This window comes from Rhamphochromis sp. 'chilingali' (assembly GCF_963969265.1).
Source record: "Rhamphochromis sp. 'chilingali' genome assembly, chromosome: 9".
NCBI lineage: Eukaryota > Metazoa > Chordata > Actinopteri > Cichliformes > Cichlidae > Rhamphochromis > Rhamphochromis sp. 'chilingali'.
The window spans coordinates 21,993,666-22,013,028 of NC_137936.1; the positions used below are offsets into that span (position 1 = coordinate 21,993,666).

At 38.0% G+C, this 19,363-nt stretch overlaps 1 protein-coding gene across 7 annotated transcripts in view; it reads left to right on the forward strand.

The window, feature by feature from the left end:
• The window catches only part of atp2b2 (ATPase plasma membrane Ca2+ transporting 2), a 92,543-nt gene that overhangs the window by 51,113 nt on the left and 22,067 nt on the right, over nucleotides 1-19,363 (forward strand). For all 7 annotated transcript variants that reach the window (XM_080890824.1, XM_080890827.1, XM_080890821.1 and 4 more), the window contains 5 exons: nucleotides 879-971; nucleotides 3,252-3,293; nucleotides 6,865-7,029; nucleotides 10,073-10,287; nucleotides 10,701-10,943. In XM_080890824.1, the coding sequence (XP_080746950.1) occupies nucleotides 879-971; nucleotides 3,252-3,293; nucleotides 6,865-7,029; nucleotides 10,073-10,287; nucleotides 10,701-10,943 (758 nt within the window). The remainder of the gene's footprint in view (nucleotides 1-878; nucleotides 972-3,251; nucleotides 3,294-6,864; nucleotides 7,030-10,072; nucleotides 10,288-10,700; nucleotides 10,944-19,363) is intronic.

Here is a 19,363-nt window from a genome sequence, read left to right on the forward strand (position 1 = left end):
CCGGAATCACAGAAGTCCTGTGTTTTTAAATGAGATGATTGAAAAATTAAGTTATAATGAAACTGACAAACATTTATGCACCACGCTTTGTTTTAATTTTGCTGAAACCAAAAGGACACTAAAACATAATAAAAATTTCCCATGTTTATCATTTAAAAATAGCAACTATAACAACTATGGAAAATAACAGGAAAATGTTTCCTGTTAAAGATCATTAGTCTCTTCACTTAACTGGCTGGCACATGTGTGTTTCACTGGCTAATGAGGTGGATCCCTCTTATTTTTTGTTTAGTTTGGACTGGGGAGTTTGACTTTAGTTTTAATTTTAGCTCATTTGTTTAAATTTTTGTCTCAAATTAGGATTTTTGTTTTGCTAAATGATATTACACGAATAACATGGTTTTGATAATATTGCTAAAGGTTGGGGGCACAATTGACAATACATGAAATTTGATGGGTAAAATGCACAGAAACAAACAGGTGTCTAAATTTGTCTGACAACCGACTTACTTCTAGTGTAGCTGTGGTTTCATGTTTTATTTTATTGTTTCCCCCAATGTTATGTTCAGGTTTCATGTTTCATGTCCGTCCACTGTTATACTTGTCTTATTATTAACATTTGATAAACATCTTCTATCAAATCTAACATTAGCTAAATACATAATAATAATAAAAACATTTGCAAATGCATTTTTTTCCCCACACTAATCACACGGTCTTTACACGGTCTACATATGATGAATCTCTTAAATGTGCTATAACCATGTTATTTCTGTTCACTGTCTTGGGTGTGCACGTGTGTGGGTGTGTTTGTGTGTGGGCGTGCGTGTGTGTGTGTTTTTGTTCATTCATGTTTGGCCCTTATTGTTACTGGCTAGACTGCTCCCATCCCCCTATCCACCCCATCGCAACTATAGCCACGGATGGGGCTGCAGGCATTAATGCCCCTGGCAGTGCCAGCCTAATTAATGGTAGGTCGATAAAACCTCTGATCTCTGATCTCTCTCTTGTGACTTTTGACCCCTCCTACCTTCTTCATTCTCAAACTGCCTCCTCCTACCGTGGGTGCTCATCTTTTGTTTTTCTCTCTGTTGTTTTGTACCTTTTTCATATCCATGCTATCAGTGCATGCCATTATTATCTGTAGAAACTGTGTTTCTTGTTCTTCTCTATATGCTGTTGCTTGTCTTGTAAGAGTTTTAACGAATATAGCCATCATGGACACATTTCTAATGTTTTTCCTCTGCATGAATCTTTAAATCAAGACTAAAATAAATAAAAGTCCCCAGGTCCATGGGTCTCTATAATGTTGAAAAGCAAGGAAGATCTTTTGAGTGTTTTTATATTGTCAGGGATAACAAGAATAACATTAAAAGTGACTTCATTCCGTTTCTTGCTCAGAATCTGGTAAGAAAAAGGCATATAACATATAACCCCTGCAGTGTTGTTGCTACATATGAGTTTTTGAACGATTAGGCCAGGATTTACAAGGCACTTTTTTATTTTCAGACATAGACACACTAGTCTTTTCCCTATTTTATAGTCTAACTGACCTCTTGGCAATAATATGGTGAATTTGGATAGTTTCCACATTTGAAACCCTTTCTTTATATTCTACTCTTATTTTCCGTCATAGTTCAAATTTGATTTAATTGTTGAGATTTGAAAAAAAAAACAAAAAACACAGGTTGATGACTGATGGAAAAATCTTATAGTAGGTCCAACCCCCTTTAGTCTGATGTCCCCTGAGGTCGCTTAGTGAAAATCCTCTATTTCTGTGTTAGCTGGACACAGTGCAAAACGATTAACTTCATTGTGGCACTGGGTTCTCTCTTATCTGTTTCCCCTTGGAGAGCAGCCCCAGTGTGTTTGTACCCAAGGCAGGAGTGGTAAGATTTGTGCTGTAATGGTGACCTTGTGCTATCCTGGGCTGGAACAAAGCGATTTGTCATCTTCAGCTTTATTGTGACTCCGGGGAAACTGGCTAAAGTGGAAGTGAAGGTGAAATGAACCAGCTCTGGTCTGATGGTCTTACAGCTCTACCTGAACAATTTGTGACATTTATGTACAAATCCCTGAAAGACAGATTTGGTCAACTTTCTGGCCTGCCTTCCACCGACTCCAAAAATAATGGGATCAAAGCTGCAGTACAAAATAAAATGCTTCTTCTTTTTTTGGCACACTGTGTATCTATTTTGTTTGAAAGTGCAAGACGCTTTACTAGATGCTTAGTCTTATCTTTCACCGGCTGCAAAATAACATATATTTTTACTTCTAACAAGGTCTTTCACAGCTCAATTAGACTACCCCCAAGTTGACTGTATAACTTAAAACAGCACTGTGCGATTAAAGTGCACATTTAAATTAAGTTAACTCCTTTTGAGAAGAATCCAACAGCATAATAAATTCATTGTCTCCAAACTTATTTCAGTTTTCTTCCAGTTGTTCTTATGTAACTTCACCATGTGGGAGGCTTTCCCTTCAGGCTCTCTCTTTCTCCCTCTGTATTGTTCACATTTCCAGTCTGCTTCCCTTTAAGTGTGTGATCGTGTGATCTTGCATGCCTGAACTTTCCTCTTATGCATGCTGTCTCTTGTTTCTGTGTACTGTACGTGTGCTTTTGGTGTACCCTCTCTCACTGTCAGTGTTTGGTGTAATGCCTTATCTGCTGTTTGTCTTATATCTCATTTGATAACCCGACAATTTGATTCATGTTGTTGCTAATGTTGCGTGGAATTGCCTGTGCTCACAGTGTGAGTATGTCATTCAAAACAATACAAAGAAAATGAAGAGATTTTTTAAAAAGTGCTATTTTAAATGTGAATTTTACATCACACTTAATATACTTTGAAGAATTTCTTTCTTTTTTTTTTTTATTTAGAAAGGCCCATTAATTGATTTTAATTACCTAATTAATTTCTTATGCAATGAAATAAAGTGTATCAAAACAATGGTTTCTCCCATTTTGTAGTAGTCTACACAGCAGTATGTCAGTGATCTGTTAGAATAACCCGTTTAGTACGTTTTAGTCTTTCTAACTCCTTGTCAGCTGTTGTAGCTACTAGTTGCATCACTTGCTTATCACAAGCCTTTCTATGTGACTGTCACAGAGATGTATTAAAAGTCATTTTCCTGTCTCCCTGTTTGTGAATTTTGGTTCTCATTGTTTGTGCTGTCTCTGTGGTGATAATTTGTTGACCTGTCTGCCTTGGTTATTTTTGTTGTTGTTGTCTTGTATGTCTCCATCATAGGTAAAATGCAAGATGGCAATATGGAGAGCAACCAGATTAAAGGTAACCAAACCATATCTTTCACTCTCTCCTCTTCCTCCCCCTCCTCCTCCTTCCTTTTCCTCTTCTCATCTCTTCCCTTTTATGGTGTGTAGCGTAAGCTCTGGGTCAAATGCAGGTTACTTTATTTTTATCAGCCCAGATTGTTCTTAATAATGGTCTCTTTAAGCGTTGTGCAGTGCTAATTCAGACTGGATTCTGCTCATTTTTGTGACTGAAGTCTATTGCAGGCTGAAGCCAATCCCAGACACTGTATGTGTTGGAAGGAATTAGACCTTTTATTTGACCCAGGTTTTACCCACAGTCAAATTATGTTAGACATCCCGCTCTTTCCCACTGTCTGTCACTGCTGTGTCGTCCCTGGTCTGTTGTTCTGTTCTTCTTGTTGTTTTGTTGGCTCATCTTGGTCTTTCTGAGAAAATAGCAACCTGTCCCTCAACTATCCCCTGTCAGCCTTAGCCAAGTCGCCTTTTATCCAGGGACACCGACAAGTGTCCTCTCTATAATAAAGTTTTCCTTACAGAATTTGATTTAAATTGGTGTCAGATTAAAGGGATCCTCTTTCATTTTTATTTATTGTTTGGTCTCTGTAGGGGTGTGGGTAATGCTGATTTATATTATATCAGGTTAGACTTTGGAAAGAAAGCACATAACACAAACACCATAGGGATTTCTTCAAATAGTGTAATGTGGCTGACAGTCACAAACCACTTTAATTTCTCGAAAATATTAAACAAAAAACAAGCTGCTACTGCTCTCAGATTTTTCATACAAAGGTTTCATTAGAGGTATGTTAACCTTAGCTCTGCTGATTGATTTAGTAATGATGTAGTAGCTGCTTGTCACATGCTTATTTGATGATGTCAATAAAGGTGTGACAACATATAATAGAAATGATTAATTATTATATTGTTAAACTTTGTTAATCTTTCCATAAATATAGGAAATATGTGGAAAATAACTCAAAGAAGACTGTTTCATGAGTAAACAAGAAGCATTCAGAGAGTACAAACCAATGCCAAGCCAGCTCACACGAGGCGGTATCCATGTTTAAGAAAGCAGTCTTTTATTTTACATATATTCTATTTGCTTTCTTTGTTCTTTTTAAACTTACTTCAAGAAGTTTGTAGTGCAGTAAAAATAATGTACTTTGGGCAATTCTTAATCTTAATATGATATTTAGAATCCCAATATAACAGTATAATTTAAGGCAGTAAGATTTTAAGCATATTTTTAAAGATCAAAGACATTTTATGAAAGATTGACCTTTTTTGACCTTGAAGATGAGGTCGGGGGTCCTGAAGTATTGTGATTTTAGAATCCTCATATATCATTCCTTATATGGTGTCAATGAAAACAATGGCAGTAATTTATTAGCTCTTCATAGGATTATTGTCACTTTGACCTTTAGATCAATCTATTGACCTTGAAGTAAAGGTCAGAGGTGAAATGTGACATGATTTATTAAATCTTGATATGGTGCTTTCTACATGTTGATATACTGTACACACCACACTTTTAAGAGTCATAGTTTCTAAGTTATAATGTTTTTAGTCAATTTTTGACCAATAAATCATTAAGTTGACCTTGAAGATTTTGGTGGATGTAAGCCAAATTGTAATGGATTGTTAACATGACCTTACTCTACACCCCTTAATGTAATGTAAGCATTTATTAGTGAAGGCGATGTGTATAGTATATACTATTTTATGCTTCTTGACAATATGGGTATCTGCAAGCCTTGATTTCATGGCAAATATAATAAAAGCATGGTTATATAGAATAATAGACACAAGCTGAAGAAAATCCCTATCTTCAAAGAATAGGCACAAATTAATACTTTCCTATAGTAAAACTGTGGGGTGTGGTATGATTACGATGATAATTATTGCTAGAACGCTATTTAAAGAACAAACAGTCTCTTTCAGAAGATGGACTTTAGTCAAGAGTGTTTTAATTTTAAGTAATGCTCTTCTCCTGAATCCACCTGGATACGGGCGATATACTCTGTCTTGTGTCGAGGGGGTGAAAAAAACAAAATGCGCAACCGGAGAGTATGACAAATGCTCAACATTAAAAGGTTTTTCATGACCATCAAACAAATGCCTCATTGTGATTGGGAAACTGGGCTGAAATGATTCTTGGTAATGGCTTACATTAACAGAGAGGTTCACTTAATGTGTCTTTTCAAGGGGAGAGCACAAGAGATGGGGTAAGGTAATCGTGGACTGGTTTTACTGCCTAAGAGGTCCCCCCCCCCCCCCCCCCCCCCACACACACACACACACACGTACACAGACACACACAGAGGACTTTGCATTTATCAAATCATAAAATTTCATAACGTACATAAAATATCAAATACACTTTAAGTGGGAGTAGAAATTGCATATATATATTTTACATGGGCCAAAATATGTCTTAGACAACAGTCTTTAACAGCCCCTTTGAGTTGAATTCATTTTACTTTCACTGTGTTATCTTTGTGTTCCAGTCTACTCCATATGCATTATTTCAGTTAAATGTATAGTCCTACTGATTATACCGTCTTACGTGATTATTAAAAACACACTTTTCAAAATTTCAGATACGTTAACTGATTATTTTGCTAGAAAAGACCCTTTTTTCACTGGGTTTCAACACTACTGCCAACTATCATGAGTTTGAACATTACTCAACTGATTAGGCCCAAGATATATTTCTGGCAATCAAGTTCATCATATCATTAGGAGCTTGTCTACAAATTGTTCTCAGTGGGGGGGAAAAAGAAAACACAATTAAAGACTTGAGCAGTTTTATGCCCATTTTGTAGATAAAAGCCTAATACACTGATTTTGAATTGTTCACATTACCTGAAACAACAACCCAAATATCAGCAATTACAATTCATCCTGAGAAACAATGACTGTAATATCTGAAAATAAGTTTTTCTATCATTTAATGAAGCGATCAAAAATTACGATTTTAGATTTAAGTCATTTTGTTTGCATGGTGTGAAGGCAAAGACTTGAATTAAACCTTCAGTGAGTTTTACGCTAAAAAGAAGATATTTACTTCTCATGTTTATGTAGTTTATCTTTTACTTTTTTCTTGACTTCAAATTGTGCTCTTCCTCACTATTATTTTGTATTTTTATATACAGTACAGGAAATGTAATTTTCACATGGTATAAATGATCCTGAAATGATCAGCAGACTTCTAAATACTCTGAAGGTCTAGATTTTAAGATAGTTAATGTATGAATAATTTACGGTAAATATGTTTTTTTGATGAACGATGGGAAGAATAAGTGTGTCTCTTATACTATGTTATATGCTATAAAAGTGCAACATGTTTTAGTTTTCTTACACATCATACAGTAAGATGGTCAGAGCCAAGCAAAATGTCATTGGATGTAGTTATTTTTTCTTGGTTTTAAGTCTAAACTGTTTGCCTGTGCCGAATGGTACTGGTGCGAGTAGCACACCTGGGTGTTAAGTGAAGTCCCTCTTCCTCCTCATTTTATTGGTCTAATCTCCTTATCTAACACTGGTGCTGTCTGTTTTTTGTTGTTTTTTTATTGTTGTGTTTACAGTGAAGAAGCAGGATGGAGCAGCTGCCATGGAGATGCAGCCTCTAAAGAGTGCTGAAGGCGGAGAGGCTGATGAGAAAGAGAGGAAGAAAGTGTCAGCTCCGAAGAAAGAGAAGTCTGTGCTGCAAGGGAAGCTGACCAAACTGGCTGTCCAGATTGGCAAAGCAGGTACAACAAATTGCACACAGACAAGTCTATCATTCAGTCACGCAGATAGATCCGGGGAAAAAAGAGGCACTAAACCATCATCCTGTCCATCAAAGTTGCACAGATAAGACTGCTTTTTATTTGTTTGAAGCAATCAAAGGAGTTTAGAAGAAACCTAAGGTATCTGAATTACAGAGCTCTGGAAGAGTGTGTTCAGTGTTTTGTTTTGTTTTTCCCCTCTGCCCTTGAGAAACTGCTGAATCATTGTACTAGTAGAAACAGAGATTTTGTCATGCTGGTCGCCCAGTTTTGCAATGTTACACACAATATCATAAAATGTTGTTTCTAATATAATTTAGGGTAGGGTTTAGGCCACTGAGGAGCTGATGTGAGGCACATTTGCAGCATGTGAGTCCTTTCAAATGAAGGTAACACATCGAGAAAACAGGACCAGTGTGCTTTTGCTTTTCTTAATCTGCCGCGTTTTCTCAGAAATCTTTAACCTTTAGTGCACCAAATAATACCTGTTTTTAAATAACTGTTTGATTTTTCTCCCAGACATTCATATACCACGACAGGCCTGCTTGGGTAACAAGTGACTGCATAAATGTTTTAGTTCCAGCTTCATCAAAATAAGTGAGATTTCCCTTTACACAATCAGCTCACTATATTGGGCCAGCCATTTTGAGTAGGGATTCAAATCTGTTACTGCCTGCAGTGCAAAGGTAATCCACAAGTGGGCAGATTGTTGGGAAGTATTAATTATGTTGATAACATACAGGCCTCGAAAGCTTGAGTGTACAAATGGTGCTTCTGTCCTTAAAAGCTGTTTAGGAAGTTAAGTAAACAGAGCTTCCAGTGTGCTCTAGTTCTTATTTCTCCTTGTAAAGAGTTGAAGGTTTACAGCTTCAAGAAGTCCCTGTTTCTACAGTGTGCTGTTACATCAAACTGTTGGCCTGAGTGATGGAATGAGGACACTGTGTCAGAACAGTGAAATACCAAGGATGGATTAGCATACAAGCAGTGCTTGTAAGATCATGTGGCATATTGGGGAAAATACTGGAACTTCAGCATCTGTGTGTCTTAAAAAGCCACACCCAAAATGTAGCTATTAGCTGTCCTCCTTTAACAAGCTGAGAAAGAATAAAGACTGCAAATAGTTGCTTTTATTAACATTTAACTTTCATAATTAGATAGTTATGGCCATTAAAACATGCCCAAAGTTTATAATAATGAGATAAGCATGTAAACATATATAAATATGTGAGCCAAATGCACAGCCTTCAGTACATAGAAAATGATCCAATGCTCTTAATTATGTTTGCGACAAGCTGCCCCAAAACTGTGGTTTTCTTGATCAATTTATGTATATGTTCTTGCATGACAAGCACCATATAATTAGTATTATAAGCTTTTAATGTACTCCAACATACAAACAGTCAACTATGCATGGAGATATACAGTTCTCAGGAATACAGTTTTACCAGCTATGATACCATCAATGTTTCTGACAGCATACATTTTCCACTTCAGTAAGCTTTTCAGCACATGCCTATTAAAAGGGGCTCGTTTTGATAAAGATATATTAGATGTATCAGTCATGAAAATATTATGTCAGCCCAAGCAGGCAATGAGGACAAACGGTGTACCAAATGGAGTCATCCAACTGTTTTTATTTATTTCATTAAATGTTTATGCTGACAAACAGGGCATACCACGCCTCAGTATGATTCCCAGTATTGACCAATCATAAGTAAATGTTCTTTTAGGAATGGGGGAATTAAAGAACCAGTAGCCAAGGCTAGGCTGGAGGGCTGAAGGGCTGAAGGGATCCACAACACTTAAAAAATGTTCTCAACCCTCATAAATATGAAGCAATAAGTTTGAGTAAAATGCAACTGAAATATATAAAGTTAAAGGTTTATTTATTCGTATAACTGTCATTATGGAAAATTCCATTTTCATTAAGGGAAATATGTTTGGTATAACATCAGTGTTTACCAGTCAAGTTAATTTATTTTGACCAGATTTGACCAAATTAAAATTATTGTTTTACATTTTACTCATGTAACTAAATTGCATGGAGATTTTTCATGCAATCAAATTACTTAAAGTCAGCATTTTCAGCATAAATATTTCTGAGTGTAAGCAGCATGAAATGCTGTAATTGCAATATAGACTTTTTTTTAAAACTGTGACTCAGCTGAGTTAGTGTACCAGAATAAAAAAAAAGTTTATTAAAGTTGGAAAAATTACAACTCCTACAACATAATTACGTTCCCCTCCCATAGGTGCATGAATGAAATCCATCTCCATTATTCAGTTAGGTTTAAGTTACAGCTTTTTCCTACCCTAGCTTTTTTGTTTTTTGAACATTTATCATCTTGCAGTTCCTGCATTCAGGTAATTCATCTTAACCAGCATATTTATCATTTCAGTTTTTTTCAGCAGCAGGCAGTTTAAAGTAATAAAAATGTCATAGATTTTGGAACCACCCTTTTAGTTCCTGGCAATAACAGCTTGTCAGATCTGGCAATAAGGTGCTTTGGCTGTCAAACCTGTGTTTCACTATGTGTTTGCCACACAGAGTTTAGCTTAACAGTGATTACTGAGTGAAAATTGAGCACTGGAAAAGGGAGGGTAGCTTGCTCACCTAGCTAGACCTCACTGATCAGTCAGAGTTTTCCTGACACTGATACACATTAATATAACATATATTATTCCTTTGATAAATTATTTTATCTATGAATTTAGTCAACTCAGATTTTAGGCAACTCACAGCAACAACACACTGAGTTAAGTCCCGTGTGTGGCCATTCTCTGTGGAGTCATCATAAAGCGCTTGGCACTAGGAAGGACTTGAGCTGCTCACCACATGCCGCACTGATGGATCGAGTAAGCAAACTGAGTAACCGGATTTGTCCACAGTCATCAGTAAAGTGTAGAAAAGCGATTCTCTGCTTAGACTCCTGTATCAAACTGTTCCCCTCTATAGTTTTGTTTGATTACATGCCTCACTTTGCCATTCCTTTCCTCAGCTAATACTCGCCGTACTTTTCACCAGGTTTGCTCATGTCAGCCATTACAGTCATCATCCTGGTCCTGTACTTTGCCATTGACAACTTTGTGATGCAGAAGCACCCTTGGATGCCTGAGTGCACTCCTATCTACATCCAGTACTTTGTCAAGTTCTTCATCATTGGTGTAACTGTTTTGGTGGTGGCTGTCCCAGAGGGACTGCCGCTGGCTGTCACCATCTCCTTGGCTTATTCTGTTAAGGTAAGGTAACTTTTAAGCATTGTAAGACTCCATGGTCTCACATTTGTCATTAATAGATTTGTTATGTAGTTAGATATTGTTGTTTTTCTTTGTCTTTGCATATGCAAATGTGTGCACCTTTCACAGAGATGAGACTTACATGCATACTTGAGGATTCAGGGCAATTAATTCTCCCAGCTGTGTTAATGTGCTTATTTTATTCACAGCGGCAAATATGTAAATAATTCAATTAAGTCTGACTGTGCAAAGAATTACATTTTTTTTGAATGACATGAATCAAATTAAAATGTTATATGTACCGACATGTACGGTGGCCATTTTTGCCACTGAAAGTTAAGCAGTGTGAGGCTCGGGATAGGCACTTTATTGAAAAAAAATACTTTAAAATGGACCACATTGTTTTCTACCAACAGAAAATGATGAAAGACAACAACCTGGTGCGTCACTTGGATGCATGTGAAACAATGGGCAACGCTACAGCCATCTGTTCTGACAAGACAGGCACGCTAACCACCAACCGCATGACAGCTGTGCAGTTATACGTTGGTGATGTACATTACAAAGAGATACCAGATCCTGGAGTCCTGCCACCCAAGTCATTGGATTTACTTGTCAATTCCATCTCAATTAACAGCGCCTATACCACAAAGATACTGGTAAGTCTTAGAGAACACAGTTAATGTATAAGTATAAAGTTAAGTGAATATTTGAATAACTTATCTGTCACTTTTAAATACCAATTCATGCTTGATGCTCTCCGTGAACCAATATTTGGGCTATTGTACTGTACTACACTCAGAGAAGATAAACCTATATTATCCTGGGTTAGCTTCTTAGATTTCAGCTTACTCTGTGTAAACAGTGACACCATATGATGGGAGCAACCCTGAAACAGCGAGACAGCTCTGCAGTGCTTTCTTTTTGGCTAAGCAGGCAGGCAGTGTCCTTGGCTGCTGCTTTAGATTCATTAGGCATTCACTCAACTTGTCACCTTGAGAACGGTTGTGTAATTTTGTCTTATCTGATATTCAGAGCATAGCAGACTGTAATTGAATCCAATCTGTCTAAGTGCTGGAGATGTTCTCCTGTCTATAGTGAATGCAGCAAGGAGACATTTTCTCTAAGCCAATTAGACCTGCATTCAGTAAGAAATACATAGATATATGGAGAAACACACTCATGCTGTTTCGTATTCTAATCACAGAAAATGTGACTAGTCTGCATGGAAATCTTGTCCAGGACACAGGTCTGAAACATTATTTGCATGATAAAGCGCTTGGTTAAACAATCTAAAAGCAATGATTGCCAAGATTAGCATGTCTTCAGCCTGTTGGAACAACATGCCTGAGTAATCCATTTCCTGGCATGTAGACTCACCTGCACACACACACACACACACACACACACACACACACACACACACACACACACACACACACACACACACACACACACACACTGTTTGTGCCGATCTATTTGTCACCATCCTTGTAAACTCGTGTAGAGTCTATTCATTGATGGTTGACCAACTGACAAATGCCCTTATGGAACAGTGAGCTGAGCAATTAGGACATCTATGAACGAAGAATCCAACAGATTTCACTTCCTACCTTTCAAAGCACAAATACTGTGCTTTCACTTTCGGAGACATTGTAAGTGCAGGGACATGGGTCCTGAATGGAAATCTATGAGAGAATTTTGCAACATTAAAGCTAGTGTTTGTCCTTCCCCTGCTACCCAAAGAACCGATCAAAAACTGAACCAGTAAACATATGTGGCAGTCATGTTTTTGATCACGTGAACACACAATGGAGTTTCATTATTAAATTAAAGATGAAGGTAGGTGTACTAATGGGAGTTATAGCATTTGTTCAAGTGATTAAGCACAGATGCTGCCTGGCTGTACTAAGGATTTACTCAATAATGAGCCTTTAATGCTGTGAAACTTTAGGTATAAACCTTAGAGGGGGGGGAAAATGTTTTTAAAAACTTATTTTAGAGTATAGTTTCTACATGTGCATTTTTCTGTCTCTTAGAGCGTTGATAATAAATGGTTAAAAACTGCGTAGATCTTTTGCAAAGATAGCTTTGAGTGCAAAACATGCTACCAGAATGATTTTGGTTGGTCACCTGTGTCTACTATCATTTCAACTTTTCATTTTTTTTATTTGTAAAATTTACTGATAGACAGTAGATTGAATTCAGTCATTTTTGCCATACAATTACCCTTCTTATCATAATGCCAAGTAGTACAGAGATCTGCTTGTGTCCCTTTAATACTAGTTTACAGTATTGAACTATATTGCCAAAAGTATTCACTCATCCATCCAAGTTGTTGAATTCAGGTGATACAATCACTTCCATGGTCACAGGTGTATAAAACCAATCACCTGGCCATGCAGACTGCTTCTACAAAGTGAAGGAATGGGTCGCACTCAGTATATCAGTGAATTCCAGCATGTTACTGTGATGGGATGCCACCTGAGCAACAAGTCTAGGCATTAAATTTCCTCGCTACTAAATAGTCAGCTGTTAGTGGTATTATAACAAAGTGGAGGAGATTGGGAATGACAGTGACCCAACCATGAAGTGGTAGACCATGTAAAATGGATCAGTGGATGGTCACCAACTTTCTGCAGAGTCAGTCACTACAAACCTTCAAACCTCATGTAGCCTTCAGATTAGCTCAAGAACATTGCGTAGAGAGCTTTATGGAATGTGTTTCCATGGCGAGAAGCTGCATCCAAGCCTCACATCATCAAGCCCAATGCAAAGGGTCTGGTGGGATTGGTTCTCTGGAGTGACGAATCAAGTTTCTCTGTCTGGTAATACTACAGATGTGTCTGGGTTTGGCAGTTGCCAGAAGAGCAGTACTTGTCTGACGGCATTGTTCCAAGTATAAAGTTTGGTGGAGAGGGGATTATGGTGTGGGGATGTTTTTCAGGAGATGGGGTCGACCCCTTAGTTCCAGAGATCATCTTAAAGTTTCAGCATACCAAGATATTTTGGACAATTTCATCCTCCAACTTATTATTGGGAACAGTTTGAGGAAGGTCCCTTCCTGTTTCAACACCAGTGCACAAAGCAAGGTCCATAAAGACATAGAGGAGCAAGTTTGGCCAGCGCAAAGTCTTGACCTCAACCCCATAAAGCACCTTTGGGATTTGAGACAGCGAGCCAGGCCTTCTTATCCAACATCACTGTCTGACCTCACAAATGCTCTTCTGGAAAAATGATCAAAAATTCCCATAAATGCACTCTGAAACCTTGTGGAAATCCTTCCCAGAAGAGTTGAAGTTGTTATAGCAGCAAAGGGTGGGCCAACATTATATTAAATCCTACAGAGTAAGAATGAGATGTCACTCGTGTGCAAATGGCAAATGAATATTTCTTTTTTGTCACAGCCACAGGCTGCATTTCAATCTGCACTCAGTATATAAATGGTCCTTTGATTTGCTCAGTAAGTATTACATTTCCACATTAACTCCACTTCTCAAATACCAAATAATGATACTGCATTTGACCAGGACCCAAACCTGTGTTGTAATTAAGACCACTTAAGCGTAATCTAAGCAGGCTTGAGACTGAGTTAGACTGAATCAAAATCAGGTCATTTCCAATTTTAAGCACTGTAAAGTTTTTGACATTGTTAACTGTTTGTTTGTGTGTGTGTGTTTTTTTTATAATCACTGTCAAATGTAATGGAGCTTTAGTTTTAGAAAAACTTTCAGTTACATAGGAACAGGACATTCTTGTGGTTCCAGTTTAATACTGTGTGTTCTGAACAGATTACGGTTTGTTTTCTTTCAGCACAAACTGATGAGGTAAATTAGTCCAAACCTGTCAATATTTGCTAGAATTGTGATTACCACTCTGAAAAAAAAACCATGATTAATTAAAAGCCCTCACATGAGAGGATTGCATATTTTCTCATAGCTTTGCATATAACTACAATTTAGGATGAGTATACTTGATACATTGTGGAAGATGCACTAGTGGGTCATGCAAATTACAGTACAGTAAATGGGCAAGAAAGGCCAAAGCAGGCAGACCAGACAAAAAAACAAACAAACTTAAGAGGAGACTGAGACCTCAATCCTGTCACAGTAACTAAGAGGGGGGGGGGGGGGGGGGGGGGGGGGGGGGGAACAGCAAGTCTTCAAATGCGGGTGAATATTTCTTGTCACATACAGTAGTAAACAATGAGAGTGAGGTTGACTTAGTTTCCTTTTCCCACAGCATATTTCTACTAAGATGTACCACAGTTACAAGATGTTATCCCTTAGAAAAATCTGGAGAAATGCTTTGCAGCATTAGATCAGGCTATTGTACTTCTATAGCTGCTTAGCTCAATGGAATTAAGCACTGGCAGAGCACAGCTTATACACTGGGGATTAAGCAGTACATTTACTTCTTTCCAGATCTTTTCATTCGCAAGACGTGACCTCACGCATTGAAAGACAAATTAAACTTAATGATACTAACTTACATACCTTTAAGTTCGTAACTTGCCAGCTTGTGTAAATACAGGATCGTCTGTCTGCCTACAACTTACTGTAGCTAAGACTACATTTATACATCTATATCTTTATGTAGACTTAGATAAATGCACGGTATATAAATGTACAATTATAGTACAGAATATAACATATAAATAGTATAAAAATAACATATGTTGTGTTATTTGAGAATGAATAAAAGGAAAGATAAAGTATGGTGTGAAGTACAATGTAATTAAGGAATGAAGTGAATTCACAAAGCAAGATACAGCAGGAAGCTTTTCTGAGGAATATTTAGTCCATCCTTCTTTGCCTCCCCCAGCCGCCCCCACTCCCTCAGCACCACTCCAGGCCTGCAGTATGCTGGCTAGTGTGTTCTTATATAAGAGGCCAATCCTGTGGGAAGCCAAGATAGCTATGGAAGTCTTTGATGGCCACCACACAAAGGCAAAGAGGCAGGCTTTGATACTCATATCAGTCCCCCTATTGCCTCTCTGGCGTCATAATACAACCACTGGTATAGCTCTGGTTCATCTGTCAGCACATACAGATTGCTGTATAAAGTGGAAAAGCCTCTTACTCAAGGGAGGAAGTTCGTACGCACTTACACAATGAAACCCTGCACATGGACAGTCGCACATGCTCATTGATCTGGCTTGCATTCATGTTTTCAAAGTATTCATTAATGCATACTGTAAATACATCTTGGTTGCCTTGGATGTCTCTTGCGGGCAATGACATCAATACACAAACGTCATTTCCAAGAACATGCATCATCCCTAGTGGCAATACCTGCAAAGGACTGGAATTTTCTTTTTGTCCTTTACCTTTTGTTCTTTTAGTTTTTCATTAGGTGTTTGAAATATTAACATAGTCTGTAATGTACAGGAAGGCTGTGTGTAGACACTTGTGAAGGGGCATACATATATATGACACACACATCTGTCATTTCAGGGATAGTGACATTGTAGGAGGTATTGAGATCACAGGTGTTTATTCGCGCAGCACAGTGGTGTGTGTTTAGCATGGTTGTGTGAGTGTCCTGGGAGCTCAGTTTCATGTAGCTTCAACCACCTGCTCAGGTCATTATTCCGGTCAGGGACAAGAGAGGTAGATAATGCTCCCGTACAAACAAAAAGAGGACAGAAATAAAACTCTGAAGTATATGTTGGAGAACAAATGTCACGTAAAAGGGTTGGCAATGTTCCTATAAATTTATTCAACAGAATGTGTCTGCTGATTTGTAGATTTTAGAAAAACAATATTCAGTTTATGTCTACTTGTCGCTCTACAACAAACAGTTTGTAATTAAAATGAACTTTCTTCTTCTTGTTCTCTAGTAAGTGGTGATATCTTGATATAATTAGCTGTTGCTCACAGTACTTGTGTCATCTGGACATTGCATGCTTGCATGCTTGTTTGCGCAAAAGGAAGGGAGAGTATTTTGGATGTCTTTAGCTTGAAGCACCCAGCCTCTTATGTTTGGAATATTTTGGGAAACTGAGAAGACAGATACACAGCACAACTATGGCCAACAGACTTCTCTTCTCTTCTCTTCTCTTCTCTTCTCTTCTCTTCTCTTCTCTTCTCTTCTCTTCTCTTCTCTTCTCTTCTCTTCTCTTCTCTTCTCTTCTCTTCTCTTCTCTTCTCTTCTCTTCTCTTCTCAGCATTTACTTGACAGTGCTGCTGAGATGACAGTGACGGGATTTGTCATCACATTAGAATGACAGTGTTTTGATGTTTCACGGGCATGGCACTGTATTTCTATGTCACTTTACATAATATATTTAATTTTAGTTTTTAGGAGAGCAGCATCAATTGAATACTTAGAAGAGTCAAACGTAAGGCAAATTGCAGTAAAACCAATGATATTTTATCAAATTGCATCAATTTGTATAGTAATTGTTGTATAATATATAGCAGTAACAACAACAACATAGCACGGTTTACTTGCCAAAAAGACGGCCAGATATCCCGTGTGAATCATGAATATTTTTTTGTATTTGTTACAGCATGTTGACAAAGAATTTTGCCAGTGATTCGACTGAAACAATCTAATTAATAAACTGCCAATCACTCATCAAAGCCAATGCCCGGGGTAATACAAGAGTCCATATTTGGAATGTTATCAGTCTGAGAAACACATGATTGAAACACATGATTGCATGTGCATCAACAGAAATCAAACTATGTCAAGGCAAATTTCAGGGCACAATTACCTGTTAATATTCAATTCAATTTTATTTATATAGCACCAAATCGCAACAGCCATCACCTCAAGGCACTTCATATTGTAAGGTAAAGACCCTGTGGCTACAATGTAGCTTGCCATCGCCAGTGTGTGAATGTGTGTGTGAATGTGTGTGTGAATGGGTGAATGACTGAATGTAGTGTAAAGTGCTTTGGGGTCCTTAGGGACTAGAAAAGCGCTATACAAATGCAGGCCATTTACAATAATGCAGAGAAAACCCAAACAATCAGATGTTCCCCAATGAGCAAGTACTTGGCGACAGTGGGAAGGAAAACTCCCTTTTAACAGGAAGAAACTGTTAAGAACCAGGTTTAGGGAGGGGCAGCCATCTGCGACAACTGGTTCTGGGTAAGGGGAGGAAGAGAGGACAAAAGAGACTGTGGAAGAAGGCACACTGTTCATTATTATTATTATTAGTTGTAGTAGTATCGGTTTTATTAGTATTGGTGGTGGGTGTAGGGTCAGTAGTAAAGTATATTTACTAGATGCTGATTCTGTGTATTATGACTGCCTTGTGCTTTTGCAGTAGTCAGAAATCTGCAGTAGAGAGGCAAGTAAAGAATATAATGAGACGGAGAAACGAATATGGAGAGAGGGGGATTCAATATGTAGAGAAGAGGCAGTGAAATGCAAAGTAAGGATACATGCAAATCAGGATGGAAAAAGAAAGGGAAACACAAGAGAAAAGACACTCGCGTGACAAGTGTCCTCATCATGCCCTGGAAGACTGTGTTACTGCCCCCCCAGCACTCCTCCAGGCCTTAGCCCAGTTGGCTGTTAGAGTCATGCAGCGAGCAAGGATATCATCTACTCCTACATGCAAAGAGAAAAGAAAAAAAGAAAAGAGAAAAAAGAAGGCGTGGGCTGAGGAGGTGGAGCACCTTGTAAGAGACTGGGACAGCAAAAATGAGAACAGAAAGTCATCCAAAACAACAAAGCAGGATAGGACTAGAGTGTGAATAAAAAATGGGGGGTCGGTGAAATAAAGGCGGTGTAACTAAAGTAGGAAAAGATTGCAGAGAGAGCATGATAAGGGAGTTGGAAGGAGCAGGAGGGCTGGATTAAGGAGAGCCCCAGGTGGAAAAGGAAGTAAAGTTGCCAGCACTCCCTCTGGCATATGTCCTTGCCTGCAGGAACACCCAAGGACTAGGGAGAGGGCAGCTGGTCGTTAGCCATGTCCAGGCCAGGGTGTGCCAACAGTTGTCTCATCATGCCAACACTGGGCATCCCATGCCAGAAAGCGTCCTTGTTCGTAGAAACCGACGTCAAGCTAAACCTCTGCGGAATCTCTGAGAATACAAGGCAGCGGTGTTTGTGGCTGTCTTCTGTTTATTATCTGTTTACTCACTGCTTTTCCTGCTGTCTTGTTTTGTTATTGAGGTAGCTGTAAATTCCTTTTATTCTCCGCAATACTCTTCTGCTGGAACAGGAGTTGTGCCAGTAGCTAAGCTGAAGTTGAAATAGCTGTCATTTAAATTAACAAACATGGTTAAGTATTTACTGCTCTAATATACTGTATTTGGATTGATGGATGGATGGGTGGATGGACTATGAAGGCAGCCATTACACAACATTTAAATGGAGTAGTGACTGTTTTCTGTATGATTTAGTTGATCTAAAAGTTACCATTTATTTTTATACACTGTGCGTTTCTCATTTTGGTCATTTTGTTCAGTCATTTTCATTTTAGAGGTTTAACTTGATTTGGTCTTCTGGCTGGGAGCCTATTCTACCAAACACTTAGCAGACAGGGCAGATGAGGCCATTTGTTCCATCTCCTCATTTGCCAATGACAGGCAGTGTCTTCCTGATGTAATCATTGGTCATTAGAAAAAGGCATTAATTCTGTTATTTACCATAAACTCTGTATAAAGTATTTATGCTCTTGTCTGTGTCTGTGAGACATACAGCTAGATAAAAACCAGATATGTCAAATTACTAGGTGAGGATGGGCCAGTCTTCTGATTGGGTTTTAATGATTAATGAGATTTTAGACGACTTTTTCAGCTGGGTCCACTGGCTCTCAACAGCTGCAAGGATAAGTAAAAAAAAATGCCTCAGCCTGAATTAATCAATATCCAATATTCGATAGTCAAGAAGGTCAGAAATATTGAGCTCAAAATATGAGCCTCTAAAGCAAATATTGATAGCAGATACAGTGCTTAACAAATTTATTAGGACCCCTGCCATAAAAACGAGACAACACAAATGTTTTAAAAATCTGTCAAAAACTGAAAATGACTGAATTCACATTTTTTATACCCAAATTTGAGCTGGCACAAGAAGTCAGAAATTAATTCAACCATTAAAACAAATTTTTATATGC